This window comes from Homarus americanus, unplaced genomic scaffold (assembly GCF_018991925.1).
Source record: "Homarus americanus isolate GMGI-L3 unplaced genomic scaffold, GMGI_Hamer_2.0 scaffold32929, whole genome shotgun sequence".
NCBI classification, from domain to species: domain Eukaryota; kingdom Metazoa; phylum Arthropoda; class Malacostraca; order Decapoda; family Nephropidae; genus Homarus; species Homarus americanus.
The window spans coordinates 20448935-20468396 of NW_024737097.1; the positions used below are offsets into that span (position 1 = coordinate 20448935).

Below are 19462 nucleotides of genomic sequence, written 5' to 3' on the forward strand. Positions count from 1 at the left end.
GAAACTATTCCATGCTTCGTTCTCACACTAGTTCATCGATTCTTCAAATTGGTGGTCCTGTAGTGTAGTGTATGTGGCCAGTTGTCTAATTTCTCTTTGTTAGGCTCACATACATACGTACATGTAGGAGATCTCACACTAAGGATGGAGGTGAGAAAGGAAACTCACAATGGCATTATATATATATATATATATATATATACAGTGTGTATATATATATATATATATATATATATATATATATATATATATATATATATATATATATATATATATATATATATATATATATATATATATATATATATATATATATATATATATATATATATATATATATATATATATATATATATATATATATATATATATATATATATATATATATATATATATATATATATATATATGTATATATATATATATATATATATATATATATATATATATATATATATATATATATATATATATATATATATATATATATATATATATATATATATATATATATATATATATATATATATATATATATATATTTAGATATATATATATATATATATATATATATATACCCCGATTTACGTGGTTTCGCTTTACGCGATTCTACATTTATGCGGTACCTCGCCAGAACCGGAATTTCATTTTACGCGGTGCATCTACTCATATACGCGGGTGAAGTAAAAAAAATTTATTTGGCTCATAAAATTCATACAAATTACCCGGCCAGAATATAATTTACATTGCTGGAATTCTTACAATATGATGATCATTTTGAATATAAACATCATGGATTTTGCATTAAACCTACAAATTTTAGATCTAATGTAATAATTTGGTTTACACAAAGCAAATATTTTATCTTTTGTGCAAAATATATGAAGTTTACATTCAAAATATTCCCTGACCTGCAAAGAATCCAGAAATGTCAATTATATTATCCTAACTTTAGTCTGAGGTATTATTTATTACTAAAAATGTAAATATACTGGGAAGTTGCTGCTTGGTAGAGGAGTTGCTGTGGAGGAGTTTCTTAAGAGGAGGTCTTCTGCAAGGATTCCAGCAATGCAAGTTATATTCTGTTAAGTCAAATCTGTGGCATTTTATAAAAGAAAAACTTCAAGCCTAAAATCACCTTCATCCAATTAATTGCTATCACCACTGCTATCTGTCTCCCCTGCTGGCTGGGAGGAGGGTGGAAGGGTAGATTGGCTGTTGACAGCCTGGAGCTGGGTGCATAGTTGTCAGTGGAGGGGTCAGGAGGGACTCAGGATTATAGAAGACAGGGAGTTTAAGTCTTTCACTTAAAAGGTATCTCTGACGTGACTTGGCAGAATATAACTTGCATTGCTGGAATTATTGCAATATTGCAATTAATTTGAGCATAAACATCCCATAGTTTGCACAAAACATAAAATTTTTATTAATTAACTTTTGAGTACAGGTTGTGATAATTTATGTGTTGTGGATGCAGTTGCGAAGCTTCGTGACACCACTAGTATACTGTATAATGCATTTCCATATGCCCTTGTTTATTCACTGATCACTTGTTTAAGTGCAAAAGTAGCCAAATCAAGCCATCATGTATCAATTAATTTTAAAATAGAAATTATAGTCAAATGTTATAAAACTATAGTTTAGTAGTGCTGTTAATGTGTGTGCTGTGCAAGTGTCATGGACATGGCACTTCACTCTTCCCACCCACGCACCAACCATATGAGGATGCGGCTAAACATGGTGCAATCTTTCATAACACTGGATACCTTTGTCCCCAGGCCCGGAGCAGAAAGGTTTGGAGTACTTTTCTTGCCATTTTCTAAGATTTTCCAGTAATTACTTTATATCATTATTTATCGTTTTTATACATTTAGTATATTCGCCGCAGGCTGAAGTACAGTTGGTTTTACTGTATCATGTGTGTGAGTTGTCTCCGTAGGTATGAGCGTATTAACGGAATTAATCTCGATTTAGCGAACTAGTTTACTAAATAAAGTGAAAAATACAAATAAAATGCCTTCCGCTAAATCGAGAGTATACTGTACTCAAGTAAAGAAACAAAAAAATTTTAATCGTCTCAAATATTAAAATAAATCCACAGTAAATTCTAAAAAAGTAGTTAACTAAAGATAAAAATAAAAGACAGGATTGCACATGTTTATTTGCAAATCATATTATTGAGATTATTCAATTGCTGATTCTCGAAATTAGGGCTGTCTAATCAGGATCTTATCGACCTAAATATAGCCTAGCGTGACTTACCAAAAGAAAATTCATTCAGCCGCTCTTCTCCCTACAATCCATCGGAGGGATAGAGAACGCACTGAAAATATATCCATCCAACACTATGATCACTTTCTTCCTTATCCACACAAGTATCGTCAACGTGGACTTATGGTCCGCAGACATAATGTTGTCTCTGCTGGCATTAGGTTAGGATACAGACCTATCTGGCAAGTATCTGAAGTGGGGGATGACCAACACTTCTTTTCATGTAAACTCTGTTACTGTCCCAACATTAACACCTTTCAACACTATTGCCTTGACTGTCCCACTGTCAGGGGCCTCCTACCACAGGATGAGTCACTAACCACTATATGTCACTACCTACGTATTCGTAATAATCTAGATTTAATTCTTGTACGCTACCTATATTACAAGTCAAAGCTTGTCCAGCGAGACACAAGTATCAATGTACAGTATTAGTGTCCGACCGCATGGTCTTGTGACTAGGCTTGTCGTCCCCTGTGATGTAATAATAAACAATAAACCTAGCATGACTAAACAGATGCTCACGAGCAGCAGATGCAGGTAGTGGGGTGTTAAGCTTGAGAGATAAGTCACATAATGTCGGGAAAGACTTCAGTAGCTTTCATTCCATCCCCTGGGCATGCCAAGTAGCTATCAAGCTCTTTCAGTTGAAGAGTTTGTGGATGATTGTTTCCTCCATAGTGACTGAGTCTGACTGTGACTCAAAGTGAGCTGTCCCTCTAATTGGGTTGTAGCTGTGGTGACGTTACTTTTCGATTCTAAATGATGAGTGACTGAATTTTTTGCACCACAATTGACATGTAGCAGGTGCTGGGGGAGGGGCTACAGTGGTACCTAGTTATTTAACTCTTACATCCCGGGCTAGGGTGCCGCCGGCTTTACCTCCAGTGCGTGGTAAAATGAGAAAAATCAACTTTTCCCCAAAATTTTTTTAACATTTAAAATGATAAACCATAAAAAGACATAAGAAAAACTATACATTGTCCCTTTATATTCTTCTGTGGTGCCTCAGTGACGAGACAAATAAGGGGAAATTTTTTTTTACGTCGAGCATTTGCTGTCACTACGCACTTAGGGGTCATTTTTACGCTTGCCTTTGTGTCCGAGTTGGCCAATAATGCTTTTATTTACTGATTATAATACTTATTTCCTATAAATAATTCATTTAGAATTTATTTTATTTGCATTACCCTTCATAAGAAGTGCTCAGTGACACACACACAGTCGGTCATCAGGCTTTATGTCTGGGAGAGCATGTAGGTCATACAAATAATTATCGGAATAATAATTCCACAAATACATTTATAACATAATCGTAGCATTATCATCTATTAATACTAAACTTAAATAAAACTACACAACTTTTAGTAATATTACTTTGATACAACATGATAAAATAGACAAACAATGAAAATAAACAAACAAAAGAAGTTATTTACCAAGAAGCTTCCCTCTGACCGCGCATAAGAGGGCTATTTTTAGCCCGTCTTTGAATCCGAAGTGGCCAATAATGCATATATTTACTGATTATAATACTTATCTCCTATAAATAATTAATTTATAATTTATTTTTTGCATTATTTTTCATAAAAAGTGCTTGGCGACACACAGCAGTCTGTCACCAGCTCTCTTTGTGTTTGGTAGAGCAAGTAATACATAAAATAATAATAATTACACAAATAAATACATTTATAACATAATCATAGCATTATCTTCCAATAATGCTACACTACAACACTACTACACTACTTTTAGCAATATTACTTTGATACAACATGATAAAATGGACAAGCAAAAGTAGGAAATTACGTTCAGGAAGCTTTCCTGTAGCCGAGGTGTGGCATGACAGCCAAATAGTCACAGGGGAATCTGATAACCAGCACTGGGCATTTAAATAGTGGCGGGAAAAGGCACGCGTTCTGGAATGTCACCCGGGGCGTGCTGGTCAGACGTTCTGGAACGTCACCCAAGGCCTAAGGGTAAAGCAGAATTTTAAATACACTCATTCTCACACATATGATAGATACAGGCTTTATATCCAAGATTGATTTATGTAAACCATTTTAGAATCACAGCCTCTTTGAAATTCATTCTAAGTACAGGTACAGTATATGCAAAGAGCAAGTGACGTCTAACGGGAAGACCAAGCCCCTGAAGGAAAGGTGGGGGATGAAGAGAGGGGATTCGATGAGGGAGGGAGGGATAAGAGGGTAGGCTAGGTGAGGTGGGTGGTCAAGGTGCTAACGAACACATGAAGATCAAAGGGAAAGTCCGCTGTCATAGCCACTGCCACTTGACCTGACGTCACCAGACCTCTAGATATGTGACCCACACTGTACCCTTCACGGCTCCACCCACACAACTCTTTTTACTGTGGTTAATAATTACCATTAGTTATTAATTAAAAAATATATTATTATTGTAGTTTGCATGTAATGAGTATTGTATTTTTTTCAATTGTACTGGAGTAAAAGTATTAAAAAAAACATAACTAAAAGTATAAGTACTTAAAATTTTGAGCTCTTTTTAAAAAGTAAATACAGTACCCCAAAATGTTACTTGAGTACAGTACTCAAGTAATTTTATTTAGTTACTGTACAACTCTGATCATTTCTTCAAAATCCATATTTCCCATTATTCAGAGTCCTTACTAACCGTGGGTGAATTCTAGAATGTAACCAGTATTGTTGGCATATGATTACAGTATTGTAATACCCTTCCATCTAATATTAGTCTTACTATCACTTAAACAAATTTAGCAAAACAACTGAGAATAAATGGTAAACAAAAACAAGAGATAATTTTTACATCATGTTATTTAATTGAAATCTATAATACACAGTTGACACATACTCCAATCAAAGGAGCATTCTGGAGGCAGCTATAATACCAAGTTGCACCTACTGGACATCTGATTCAAGGTGTGAAGAAGTGACAACCAAAGTCTGGAACATAGCAAAAGTCATGAAACAGCTTGAAGAGTGACTTGTCTATTCTGCTGTCAGAACTGTACAAGATAACTGACATTTTAATGGGTGTTCCAAAGTTCTGGTCTCAGTCCTTTTATTGAAAGATTGGTGCAGACACATAGGAATCTCCTGTCAACAACATATGGGCGATATTCTAAAATGAATATCTATGGGACTTTTTCTGACACAGCCACTAAATACAATACTTTGAGTGGCTTGTGATAGAAATGAAAAGTTGGTTATCATAAATTCATCCCTAACTTTTTTGACCTATCATACATCTATATACATGACATAAACAGTAGCATATTTACTGTACTAATAAACATATGGTATGATCAACAGTGCCCATGAATGCATTTAAACATTCAGGTTTGGATATATTCTCATTTCTCCCTGTGTAAGCAGCAGACACTCCACACAATGTCAGCTGAAAAATAAAATTTCTCTGCTTTTATACCATCTCTTACACAGTAACTTTTTGTCACAAAATGCATCAGCTAATGGCATTCACATTTTGTGGCATATTAAAATTCATGTCAAAAATATACCCAGCTAATAATTTTGGCATCTGCTCATCTGTTGAACAAATCCACGAGTGTATGACAAATAATGAGCATCTGATGCATGATCCTAAGTCCATAAACATGGATGAACTCCTGAGTTGTGTGTAATATTACAAGTTTGTAAAAGTGCCCACCTGGAGCAACAACCTAACTGCTGCCCATAATCTACGCATTGGGTGATGAAATATGCACTGTTTATATATGGTTTACAATTTTATACAAAACCGGTAATAGTGATGGATTTTTGTCATCCATTCTGAGAGACAAGTCAAATGAATAACATGTATACTGTGTTGTGCTCCCACTCCTGTAATCTTTTGTTTCTTGACTGAGGTGCTTGAAGGAGGTTTGGCAAAAGCCATCTTCCAAGAGTAGAAAATTGTGATTAAAGCTACATTATATTAAACTTATGTCGTAGCTTTTGCATTAGTCAGAATTATCAAATCCGTAACATCTAGAAATCTGTCCATGATAAGAAACCTGTGGTTGCCGAGAATAAGGTAAAGACTGGATGATGAAAAAGGCAACTGGATATACAGTACTGCCATGATTTATAATTCATTACACCAGGAATATACTTTATCCACTAGGCTGAAGTACAGTATTTATTAATTGCTCTGACCATATCATCAGTATTTAGGGATGTAGGTACTTGAGACAGTAATTGCATTTATCCAAGAAACACAATTAGATATTTTAAATTTATGGCATAACAGAGAGCATTCATAGAAGAAATAATTGTCTAACAAGGCAAATTCTTCCTCTCACAGAATCATTTTGATTTAGAATATATTAGCTGAAAATGGACTCTGTCAGGGTTTTGATGGCAGTCGAAGGTGAACCTATACAAATCTGGTTATCATGAAAATTTTAAACTCGAGATAAAGTAAACAACATAGCCCTGGAAGGGTTTTAATAGCATCTATACAGTATCTGCAAGACTCAATTCATTCTCTTTTTGTAATGTTAATGTAATTTCTGTAGATTTACCTTGAGAATCAATTTATTGCTTTTTTTTTCAAATGTAAAGGATGGCTTACTTGCATTCTAAAGAAGCAAAAATAAAGTGAAGTAAAAACTACATGTAAATGGAGTTTTGATGCTACTGTATAAATGATTATCAGCTAAATACTTTCCATTAAATTTTCCATAAACTGAATTCAATGAAATTTAGATTCTGTTCCAATGAAATTAAATACTGTACTGTACATTTATGTATATTGAAGTGAATTATTTTTACTTTATGGTTAATGTTTATAGGTTTTCCCCACAACCTTGATGATACATGATTATGGTGTTCAGCTATTATGAATCATATGCAAAGACAGTTTTCCTTAAAAAAAATATATATGGATAAAATTTTTAATAAACTCAAAATAATAACTTACTGCATTTTACGGCATATAAGACACACGGCCAAATAAGACACACCCTCCCATTTTAGCAAGGAGTATTTAGGAAAAAACTTTTGTGTTGATTTTCATCATGTAGTCATAGTTTTCTTATAATAATATATACAGGACCAGTAAATGTGAGGAATAAATAAAAATAATACCCTACCAATAAATAAGTTATAACCAAAAATACTGAATTGCCAAACTAGTAAATAAAAGACAGATGAAAGTTTAACACAGTCACCATAGCAATGCAGTCGTTACCTCTGCCAAGTCCCTAGCAATGCTCCCCCACCACTAACCGCCCAGCCGTCCTCCCGCTCCCCCACTAAGCCAGCTAACTCGTGTGCAAAGAAATGTATATTCCTTTTATGTGTTTGCCCTTAGGTCAATTATTTCTTGTACTTTTTTCACAATATGTATGTAGGATGGTATGTGTATTTAAGTGAGTAAAAATAAATGAAGAAAGTTAAGTATATCTACCCAAAAATACGAGATGAAAAACAACCATAACACCAGTAGCCTGGTGGTTATAGTGAGGAGTCTAACCTGGCTACAAAGCTGCCAGCGATGTTAACAGACATACTCGGTAAATATGAACAGAAAGTAATATGTAACTCTTCATTTGTATCAGGTGTTTGTAGATATAAAAATAAATGTTGCAGGTATGGCATTAATAGATTGTAATGCTTGTAAGAGTTCAGAAATGGTTACTGCTTAGCTACCTTTGAAGAGTACAGTAGTTATAAATCATGCTATTATATTTCCAATACTGTAATATTTTTTTTTATTTAATAACAAATAATTATATGTTTAAGCAAACAATACTGTAACATATTTTTAAATCTGAAGTTGGGTTAGGTAGAATTTAGCCTGTTGGAGACAGCAACTGGGGGATTCATTAGCTTGCAGGAGGCATCAACTTCACATATAGGACTCAGGCTGATTTTGGAGCTATTTTTCAGACAAAAAAGTGCATCTTATATGCCGTAAAATACAGTAAAAAACGACAAATTTAAGAGTATTACAATTACCTTAAGGGCAAGAGACATTTTGTATAATATCCTTAAAAAGTATGGTCATCTGATTACAATACTTATGTTAAAACAAAAAAAAATTCTAGGAACAAATGTAAGGATGTACAGATATGAACAAAAAGAATTCAGCAGGCAGGAAGGGAAGGAGGTGGTGCATGGGAAGGTAGGGGTAGGTGGAGACTTCGGACATCCCATAGAGGTGGCGATTAAAAGTCTGCGATTCTTTCCAAATCACATTTTTTTTTAGTTCAATTATGAGGCAGGCACAACTTACACTCCCTTCCTACTGAATTATTTTTGTCCACACCTGTACATGTACTGTACCTTAGTCCAGTGATACACACAAACTAAGATTTACATATAATACTATAAAGAATATTTTTGTTTAATTATTTTGCTTTGTTCACACACAAACAAAAGTAGTTTATAATTTGATCATGCAAGTACAGTACATTGTATCCATACACAGTGAGTACAGGGCCGTAAAAATGCAATACCATAGCAGTCTGTGGGCCCAGTTACTAATTACAATACTGTATATTAATTATCTTTTCCCATCCACCCTGAGACATAAATACACAGAGACTTTTCATGTGGGGTCGGCCAGGAATATGATCCAGGACTGATTTGAACTGTATCACTTTTAAGTACTGGTATTGGTATTTCTAAACATAGATTCCCTCTCCCAATCCATTTCCTTCAGTATGAGAGGATATGGAGAATACACACTATAATTTAAGGCCTTATTTCCAAAACCTACTACCTGTACTAATAAAGAAACATTGCAACTTGATTAAACAGTAATTCCTCGCCAACCACCGTTTTGAATACAGGTTATCCACGTTTTATATTTTGTACAGTACGTACACTGATTTACCAACTATGGTACAGTATTCAATTTTAAATATCCACATGCTCCCATGGCAATTGCATATTTCTAGACCAGAGAAGCGGGAATGTTTGCTGGATCAGGTCTACCAAGTGGTTCTCATCTTGTTCACTTCATTGTGTATATGCATCTCAATTGACAGTGTTATCATTTACCACACCTCTTTCATTCAATATATACTTATTAAAAAATTTCATATTACTTATTTCGTATTTGTTATATGGCTTGTTTTATATTACACCAGCAGTAGTCAACACCTTCTAAGGATCAGGAGGCTGCAGCAGCTCAATGGGTCATTATCATTCAAAAGTGTTTATAATTTCATTGATTAAATATGTACAGTATAACCTCAGATATCCGGCATTTAACCATCCGGAACTCTCAAGCAATTGTCTTCTTTTTTTTTTGTGGGATCAATTTCCAGGAAGTAATGTCTAATCACATGAAAAAAACACAAGAAAATCTGTTTAAATTTGATGCCACTTTGCCTGTGGTTCAATTTTTGGCCACTAGAGGTGCTGTGTGCATCCTCCATGTAGGCCAAATACACTGGGTGCTGCTATTACAGTGCCATTAATGAAGAAAAACTAGTTTTAAGTATAATCCTAAGGAACTTAAAAAGCTTGAAAAAAGGTAGTGAACTAAGTGATTACTGTACCCATATTTACTCAAGCTGTATCTGCTACTGTACAACAACATGACACACATCACCACAGTGGTATATATAACCAGTGCATACAGCTCTTTAATTCCTTTTATAATATATATATATATATATATATATATATATATATATATATATATATATATATATATATATATATATATATATATATATATATATATATATATATATATATATATATATATATATATACATATATATACACACACAGTCAACCCTCGCTTTACGCGGTCCCACATTCCGCGTTTCCACGTTTACGCAGTACCCTGCCGAAACCGGAATGCTCGCATTCCGAGGTGCGTGTACCCATTTGCGCAGAGAGCGGCTGGCAAGCCGTGCCATTTTTGGATCCAAACCTCCCGCCCTCCGCCATGTTGTGTAAGCGGCGCGAGTAGGTTGCGCAGTGTGTGTCTTTGTTGCGTTATCAGTGATGTCATATGACATATCGGACTGTAATTGGGCCATGCATCCTTACCTCCCTCCGCTGCTAGCTGTGATTGGTTTAAAGTAATATGACGTGTCCACCCGGGGGAGGGAGGGAGGGAGGAAAGACGACGCTTGACCTAGCCGCGGCAGTTTCATCCCTCCAGGCCACACTGTGTAATCGTGCATCCATTGTTCTGTAAAATGGCTTCCGCCGGACCACCGCCCCCAGAGAGAAACCTTTCCTTACCTGGACCCAGCCGCCCTAAGCCAAAGAAGACACGACGTTCCTTAAGCTACGAAATTAAGTATAAGATCATACAAGAGTTGGAGAAAGGAACAAGACAGGTTGATCTCGCGCGCCAGCATGGTGTTAACGAGTCTACGATCAGGACAATTAAGAAGGATGCAGCCAAGATAAAGGAGCACATGAACATCACAAAGTCTACAGGTGCTTCTATGATCAAGTATTTCCACAACCAGGTGCTTCTCAAGACGGAAAAATTACTTGTGAGCTACTTGGTGCGTCAGGCGCGACGGAACATGGCGGTGGACACGCGCTCAGTTAAGGAGTACGCACGTGAACTGTATGCTGCAGTGTCACGAAAGATGGGAATTACAGAGCCCAAACCCTTTAATGCTTCCTCTGGGTGGTTACAGAGGTTTAAGAAGAGGAACAAGATCACCAATATCAACATTGGTGGTGAAGAAGCTAGTGCTGACCGTGTTGCGGCTAGGGAATTTCCTCCGTTTTTACGTGAGATTATGGAGGAAGGACAGTACACCAACGACCAGGTGTTTAACATGGACGAATCTGGTCTTTTTTGGAAAAAGCTACCTTCCAAGACCTTCGTTGTGAAGAATGCCAGCAAGATTCTGGGCCGGAAGTTGCAGAAGGAACGCATCACCGTCCTGTTTACCACTAATGCCTCCGGTACCTGTAAGCTCAAGTTATCGGTGATCCACACAGCACGCAAGCCGCACGCCTACAAGAGCATGGACATGACCAAGCTAAATGTCCACTAGCTGACCGCACGTCAGGCGTGGATGTTCTCTACACTGTCCCTCTCCTGGTTTGATGACTGTTTCGTTCCCGATGTGAAGAAATTCTGTGAGCAACAGAATGTGCCATTCAAGATTTTGTTGCTGCTGGACAATGCACCAGGACACTCGCCCCTACTGTTAGATCGTCACCCCAACGTAAAAGTGGTCTTCCTTCCTCCCAACACTACGTCTATATTACAGCCCATGGACCAAGAGTTAATCTGTAATGTAAATGCTGCATTCTCTACTAAAAAATTCAAGCTCCTGAACGACTTCACCAACACCAGGGAAGAGTTGCGTAACCTGAGTGACACCACCACCGATAGCAAGAGAGAAGACGACGAGGATCAACAGTTGGCAAAGCAACAAGTACTTTTAAAACAATTCTGGAGAATATTGAACATCAAGAAAGCTGTGGACTTCTTGGTGGAGGCATGGGATCAGCTGTCTGTAGCAACTGTTCGTCACGCATGGAGACATGTGTTGCAAGGCATTCCGGCCGTTAGGCAGAGTCAATCTGTGACTGGTGAGGTTCAGACTGTTGCAGTAGCAGTGGACCTTGCCAGAGAAGCTGCGCAGAGTGTTACAGCTGCAGGCTTCTCCGAGACCACCAACGACGACATCCTGGAGGTGATAAGGGATCCTGATGTGACTACCGACGAGGTGGTAGATGATGATGACGTCAGTGAAGAGGCAGGTGGTGCGTCATCCCAAGAAGAACGCCGCTTATCCCATAGTAATGTTAGGGGTGCCATCGAGTGTATCGAGAAAGTCAAGCTCCTCATTTCCGACGACCCTGACGCAAACAGGTATGAAATCTTCACTACCCAGCTGTTGCAGACTATGAAGCCCTACATCAACATAAACACCAGCCGTCAGCAAAGCATAACAGAGTTCTTCGCCCGCAACCCACCACAGCCAGCCCAAGCCAGTGATAGTGACAGAGGTAGAGACAGTGATGATGACTTTGAGGGATTTGTCAGGGAGGCCCTGACAAGTGTGGATGACAGTGATGGTGACTCACCTGAGGGCCAGTAGCCTGCCCTCTGCCTCGGAACCAGCCTCCATTCCCGTACGCCGACCCATCTCTCCTACTAACGTAAGTGTTAATCCCAGACCTTGTTTTTTCTAACCTAACCTTCAGTTTATTGACTATTCCTTTCTATATTATGTGTGGGTGAATACCATCATAAAGTTAAGATGTTATTTTTAGTAAAACGTACGTATTGTGTCGGGAAAAAGTGGAGTTTGGGGGGTCGGCCCGGTCTCTATTTCAATTAATCCCATATGTTATGTTGTTCACTTTACGCGGACCGCCGTGGGTTGAATTAACCGCGTAAAGTGAGGGTTGACTGTGTATATATATATGTGTATGTCGTATTCCCAACAGCTTTGTTTACATATGAAACAGCTGATTGTAGAGGCAGTCGATGATGTCATGCCATATTCTTTACAGAGTGCATTGGTTCTAATGCCTTCTTCATGTTTCATAATAATTTCTGCACTGTATATTATTAATATGAGAACTAAATTTCAGAATGACCAATAATATTAATGTAAAAATGCAAAATATTCAAGAGACCAACAAACTGGATGTTCACTCCACTGTAAACAGTTAAAGTGAGAAACATTAGTGAGTGATTTGATCAGCTGATTGGCACACAAAAACTGTTCCCTGTACTGTATATATTGTCAATATGTTAACCAAATAAATATACCCAATAATTTTAATACAAAAATGCTAAAATATTCAAGAGCACAACTTTCTTGATATTTACTCCACTGGAAACGAATGTAAACATAGAACCAATTACTGTATTGGCGGACTAGCCGATCAGCTGATGCGCACAACAAAGCGTGTTTCTCGTAAGGCTTTCGTTAATCGAAGTTTTGTTCGTTAATGGAATTGAAAATCCTTATGGGAACTAATTCGTTAACCGAAATTTTGTTAATTGGACCGTTTGTTAATCGAGGGACCACTGTATAAGCATAAATAAAAGTATGAAAATGAATGTCTTATTTATCTGGCATGCTAGGGACCTGGGTATTACCAGATAAGGATTGTTTTATTTTTTTCCGTTATTTGGAATGCCAGACCTTGAATGTACTAAATGTACAGTAAAACCTCTACAACTGGCTGTGAAGCCTCAGTTGAGATCACGAGATTTACCCCTAAAAGTAGCTGTAACCTTAAAACTGAAAATCGTTGGGATATAAACAGCAATAACAAAAGCATATAATTTACAACAATGAAAGCATATAAAGATCAAAGGTGATATAATACAGACTATGTAGCAGTCGCCACTGACGCTCGCTTTAGCAATACAGAAGTGGTCCAAGCAATGGAGCTCTGTGCCATGGACCCTCAATCCTCCACATGGATTCACAGTAGAAATCAATAGATAAAGTAAACCCTCGATAACTCAAAACATATGGGGCTCTGGCCTTGCCGAGTTATCCCAAATTCCGACTTATCGGGGCACTTTCCCCCTCCTACAAAAATACAAAAATAAAAAATTATCGACCATATACTGTATGTGTATATGTAATTACCAAATGTAAAAAAGTAACACTTACCAGCACTGCAGGTGAAGAATGAAGCATTGTAGTAGGCGAGAGGCATGGTAGATGACACAGAGGGTAATGGTAGATGATGCAAGGAAATGGTAGGTGACACAGGTGATGGAGGAATGCTACATAAACAGTAAACAGTGTGGCACTTATGTATACTATTGTAATTTGGTCACTTATACAAAATGAAGACAAATTTTAACAAAAATAATTTTCTCTATGTATAATTCAAGTCTGAGCATGTAAATAAACATATAACTTATATCACAAGGGTATTATAGTCCACTCTTGTAAAAGCATTTTCTTTGTTACAGAGCAAAAGGGTAAATATTAAAATACTCTAATGTATGTTAGAAATAAAGAAAATATATAAAACTATAAAATAAGAAAAATGAAGAGCATGGGTGTGTTTGTGTTGGAGGTGAACTTATGTGAAGACCACTCACCGAGCTTTACTTCGTGGCTGACTCACCCACCTCTTTTCCTCCCATGTGACATCACGGCAAACACACACATACACATATCAGTCAGCTGGTTGATCCACTGTCACTTGACTGACTGGCTGAACTGTGGCATCACCAAGATGATGGTTTGAGTGTGGAAGTATATAAATTTTATTGTTTATCACAGCAATTTTTTTATAAAAAGTGGTTATAGCCAACAGGTGTCAGACTTGCGAATAAATGACTTCACTTGCTTTTGGATTGTTGGAGTAAATTAGAATTTTTACCAAAGGGACAAAGTTGGGATACCTGGAAGATTCAGATAGTTGGAAATTAGATTAAATAAACTGAACTGTAAATTAAATAAAATCTACGACATGGGATTTACCGTAATAGTGGAGACGTTCTGCCTTACAAGAATGGGGGAGGTTGTTGGGTGTTACTGGGTGAATACCACAGAAGCCAAGTTTTACCAGGGAGTGCTAAATATTAATTCTGGTGCCCTACATACTCTGTGGTGCAATGTATAGTACTTTATACCCAAAATATTGGGGTGCTACAGCACCCTCCCTTCCCACGTCCACGTACTAGGAGGGGTGAGCCAGCACACACCCGACCACAACAATAACAAACACCAGACTGACCAAGCGTGGAGGGCAGCGAGTGTTATCCACGTAGCCAATTATGCCAAGATTTTCTCAGATAATTTTATATACAGGTATCTCTGCATTTCCCAAGTTATACTATAATACATTCTGAGACCACATCAGTACCGAGTTATATGAAATTCTGAGTTATCGAGGGTTTCTGTACATAAAATTTATACCTTATGATGTTTATTTATATTTTTTGCATGTAATATTGTGTGTGCATGTAAATCAGTGAAATAATTGAAGGAAATCTACCCCAAATTATGAGTTGAAAAGTACTTTATATCTCATAATTTTTTTATGGCACTTTCCGCATGTACAATTGTGTGTACAGTATGTAACTGAATAAAAAAAATTCACCCGTATTGACCTGAAATTACTAATTGAAAAATACAGTGATCCCTCGGTTAACGAACACAATTCGTTCCAGTCGTTTGTTAACCGAATCTATTATTTCAATGGGATATTGGGTAATTGATTCCAACTCACAGAAAAAGTACATACTGTATGCCGGTAATAGAATTAACAAAACATTAAATATAAACTAAATACAGTCCTGTACTGTACAGTATACAGTACAATAATAAATAAAAAACAATAGAATACTGTATTTTAACTTACTTTGAGGTGTGTATGTCATATTACCGGCAGCTTTGTTTACATATCAAACAGCTGATTGTAGAGGCAGTCGATGATGAAATGCCATATTTTTTACAGAGTGCATTGGTTTTAATGCCTTCTTCATGTTTCATCATAATTTCTGCACCACCGACGGGTCAGATGCACCTGGCACTGCTCAGCAGCAGCCACGTCAACTGTTATGTTGGCCCATACCAACTCCCTCCCCTGAACCCTCCTCCCCACCGGAATATCAACAAGTTCTCGCCAGAAGTTACTATTTCATTTGGGAAAGGAATGGAACCAGTGTTGAATAGTGGTGAACAGTGCTTAAGTCAGTGAAAAACAACTCAGCAGTTGAGTCTGAGCCAAGCTAACCTTCACACAGTGAGGTCCCAGGTACCCAGTGATAATTCCCCTGAGACTCCACGATAGAGAGGCCTGGGACCACACCTCACCCACTTGAGTGAGTGAAGTCCTGTGACGTGGTGTCCCCATGATGCTACGACACCACGTAGTTAATGAGTTGCTACAGCATCATGTGAAGTTCCTCATAACACCATCTGCGAGGGAATTACTACACCACGTGATGCCCCTCATAACACCATCTGTGACGGAATTACTACACCACATCAGGCCCCTCATACACCATCTGTGAGGGAATTACTACATCATCAGGCCCCTCATACACCATCAGGCCCCTTGTAACACCATCTGTGAGGGAATTACTACACCACGTCAAGCCCCTCATAACACCACCTGTGAGGGACCTAGTACTCCACGTGATGCTCCTCATAACGCCATCTGTGAGGGAGTTACTACACTTCGTGTCTGCTGTTCAACACCTCAGCTCACATGATCTACGTGTGTAAACATTAATCTGTATGTTCACTGTATATGTTCCTTCACCTTTCTCTAATGAAGGCTTTCGTTAAACCACCAATGTATGTAATAAGTCATTTATGTCCAATGTATATTTTCAGCCTTCGGGCTGCAAACTTTTTCAATAAACCGTTTTTTATTATTATTATTATTATTATTATTATTATTATTATTATTATTATTATTATACATGCTTTAACACAGTATTCTTGGCTAATTTTATTCCAGTACAGTAATGTACAACACAAATTTTATGCAAAAAGAGCAGCTAGTGAGGGAACAACCTTCTACAATGGCAGCAGAATATGAACTAAGTGATCCATCATCCAAGCAGCTAAGCCACCCAAATGCCTGACGTGTGGGGATGCTTTGGATCATGATGCAATCTCTCGAAACTCCCTGAAAATTTATTCTCAGGCCCAGAATAGAGAGATTTGGAGAGAGTTTCTGGAACCTATCTTGTAATTTTCCAGAAAATGCGCCCGATTTTCAACACCGGAAAATTCTTCACAAACCCGGAATTGAGAAAAATTTTCCCGAGAAATGTCAAGCAATTTTCAATTACGGCTATTGAAGAGTATACTGGCTAAGAGGGATTCCGACCAATAGAGATATAACTATTTTTGGCAAAATTAATATTTATCTGAAAAATGCAGATGAGCAATATACTATAAGTTTTTTGAAGATATACATTTTTGTTCAATGCTCTGAATGCGACGATCAGCAATGCTACCTAGGTATGTTAATTCCTAGCCAATTTGCCAGGCCAACATACAGGCAATTAAAACATCTAATAATTACTTAATAAGTAATATTAGGACACATCGCTACCTGACATTTAATTGGCCTGGCGATTCAGCTATAAAACACACAAAGGGAAGCTCCGCGAATTTGTGTTCTAATTGCTGAAATACTCACCTCCGCAAGGATATTATATACGATATTTGTACTTAATAGCACAGTGATGAAGTAGAGTGACTTTTAACTGGCTTTTTCTATGCAATTAAAATTGTTTATTTAAATATAAGCATATATAAAAATATGAGAATAAATTAATTTAATTGAAAAACAAAACAAAACACCTGTGTGACTGGTTGCCAAACATATAATGCAAATACAAACCTACTCTGATAGGCCCAGCTCTTATGTGCAGATTATTATCTGCTCTTATACATATGATCTCTTGTTTATATATGGTTATCAGCATATACATGGCTCATGCATCCCTACAGTGATTTATTTGCATGCACACACACACACACACACACACACACATTTACTTTGCTAAGGAGAGCAGCACGGCTAGGGTTATACCATGGAGGCCAGACATGGCATCTGTGGAGGACTGCTTCATTACACTTTCCATTAAAATTTTTTATAGTACCTCCACAGTGTACTGTATCACATTTACTAACTGTGTAATAAAAGTAATTTTCTAAGAATAGCATACACCCTGTACTTATTTTGAACATTTGGCTGTACATTGTAAGACTGCATAAGTCTCTGTAGCCATTTCCTTTAACCACTTATTTCCCTAGAGCCCTTGGCAACCAAGGTTTTGCCAACCATGGAAGAATTCTATAATGTAACCCCTGTGGTTAGTGAGGGATTACTGTAATTACCATTGGAACTGGTACAGTACCACAGGCATTCAAATACTTCTATGAAACACAAGAGAATAATTTCTTTAACATGCTAGATATGTATAATTCCTGCTAATTCAATTTCATTTCATAACATATGAAAACAAAGCTCAGGAAATACAAAGTGATATAGCAAGCAATTAATTTTCTCCTTGTACTCAAGTTTGTTTAATACATTTCAAACAAATATGTATTTACTATAATTAATATAAATGAAAACCAAATAAAAAACTCTTTTACAAATAAATATTTTAACAATTACCAAAATAGGCAAGGCAATACATGAAGTTCAGGATATACATATATAAAAGTACATCCCATTACAGTTCTGATAGATACATTCAAAGCTATGTACTTCCACTCTTGAGAGACTGTAAGTGGACAGTTATAGCCTCATTTGAGGTAGCAACTATTTGTGACTGTTCTCTTGGATGATGTGTCATTGTACACAAACAAAATTATGCTATGCAAAATGCACTCCCTTCAGGAAGCCTGCAATAACTTTCTGAATCCTATTAAATTATTCAAGGGTCATTAAATGCTTGTAGTTCAAATAAAGGTATCCCCCTATTTATGATAGGGTTGCATTCCTGAAAACCCTAATGTAATTCAAAATAATGTAATCAGTCCCCTTTTAACAATGAGTTTCAATGGGATATGTTCCTAGACTGTCCAACACAGAAAAAAAACAATGCTACATTAATTAAATAAATACAAAAATATTAAACAAGTCACAACATTAATAATACCAAGCCTGCTTCTTAACAATGTCTAACTTCGTCTCTAAAGACACGGCCTTCCTCGAAGCTTTGCCTTTCCCAAAGGCGGAAGAGTCAGCAAGATGCTTGCTAGCCTTTTTCAAAGTTACAGATTGACCTTGCAAATTCATGTTTCAGAAGTTTGTTTTTCCGCAAATGCATGCATTTTTAAAGTGTTCCCCAATTGCCATGTTGGTGCACCTCCAACTCGGCCCACCTAAAAAAAAAAAATCGGCCCATCAAATACCAACTCGGACAATCTCGGATAACCAAATTTTAACTAAAACATACTACCGTATGTTTATCTCAACGTCATAACATAAAACATTTATTACCTTTCCTTTAATTAAAACATTCTACCAGATGTTAATGAAAACCAGTACAGTCAACCCTCACTTTACGCGGTTAATACAACCCACAGGGTACCGCGGAAAGTGAGAAACGCGTAAAGTGAACAACATAACATATGGGATTAATTGAAATAGAGACCGGGCCGACCCCCAAACTCCACTTTTTGACGACACACAACTATGTTGTAGTAAAAATATTATCTTAACTTTATGATGGTATGCACACACAATTAATAATTAAGAGAAATATCAATAATATTAGGTTTTTT

General features: G+C 36.8%; 1 protein-coding gene across 1 annotated transcript in view; it reads right to left on the bottom strand.

The window, feature by feature from the left end:
* Positions 1-3089: 3089 nt before the first annotated feature.
* The window catches only part of LOC121873308 (UBA-like domain-containing protein 2-B), a 138342-nt gene continuing 121969 nt past the window's right edge, over positions 3090-19462 (bottom strand). Inside the window, exon 5 of the mRNA XM_042376813.1 lies at positions 3090-4244. Coding sequence (XP_042232747.1) covers positions 4234-4244 — 11 coding nt within the window. The 3' untranslated portion in view covers positions 3090-4233. The remainder of the gene's footprint in view (positions 4245-19462) is intronic.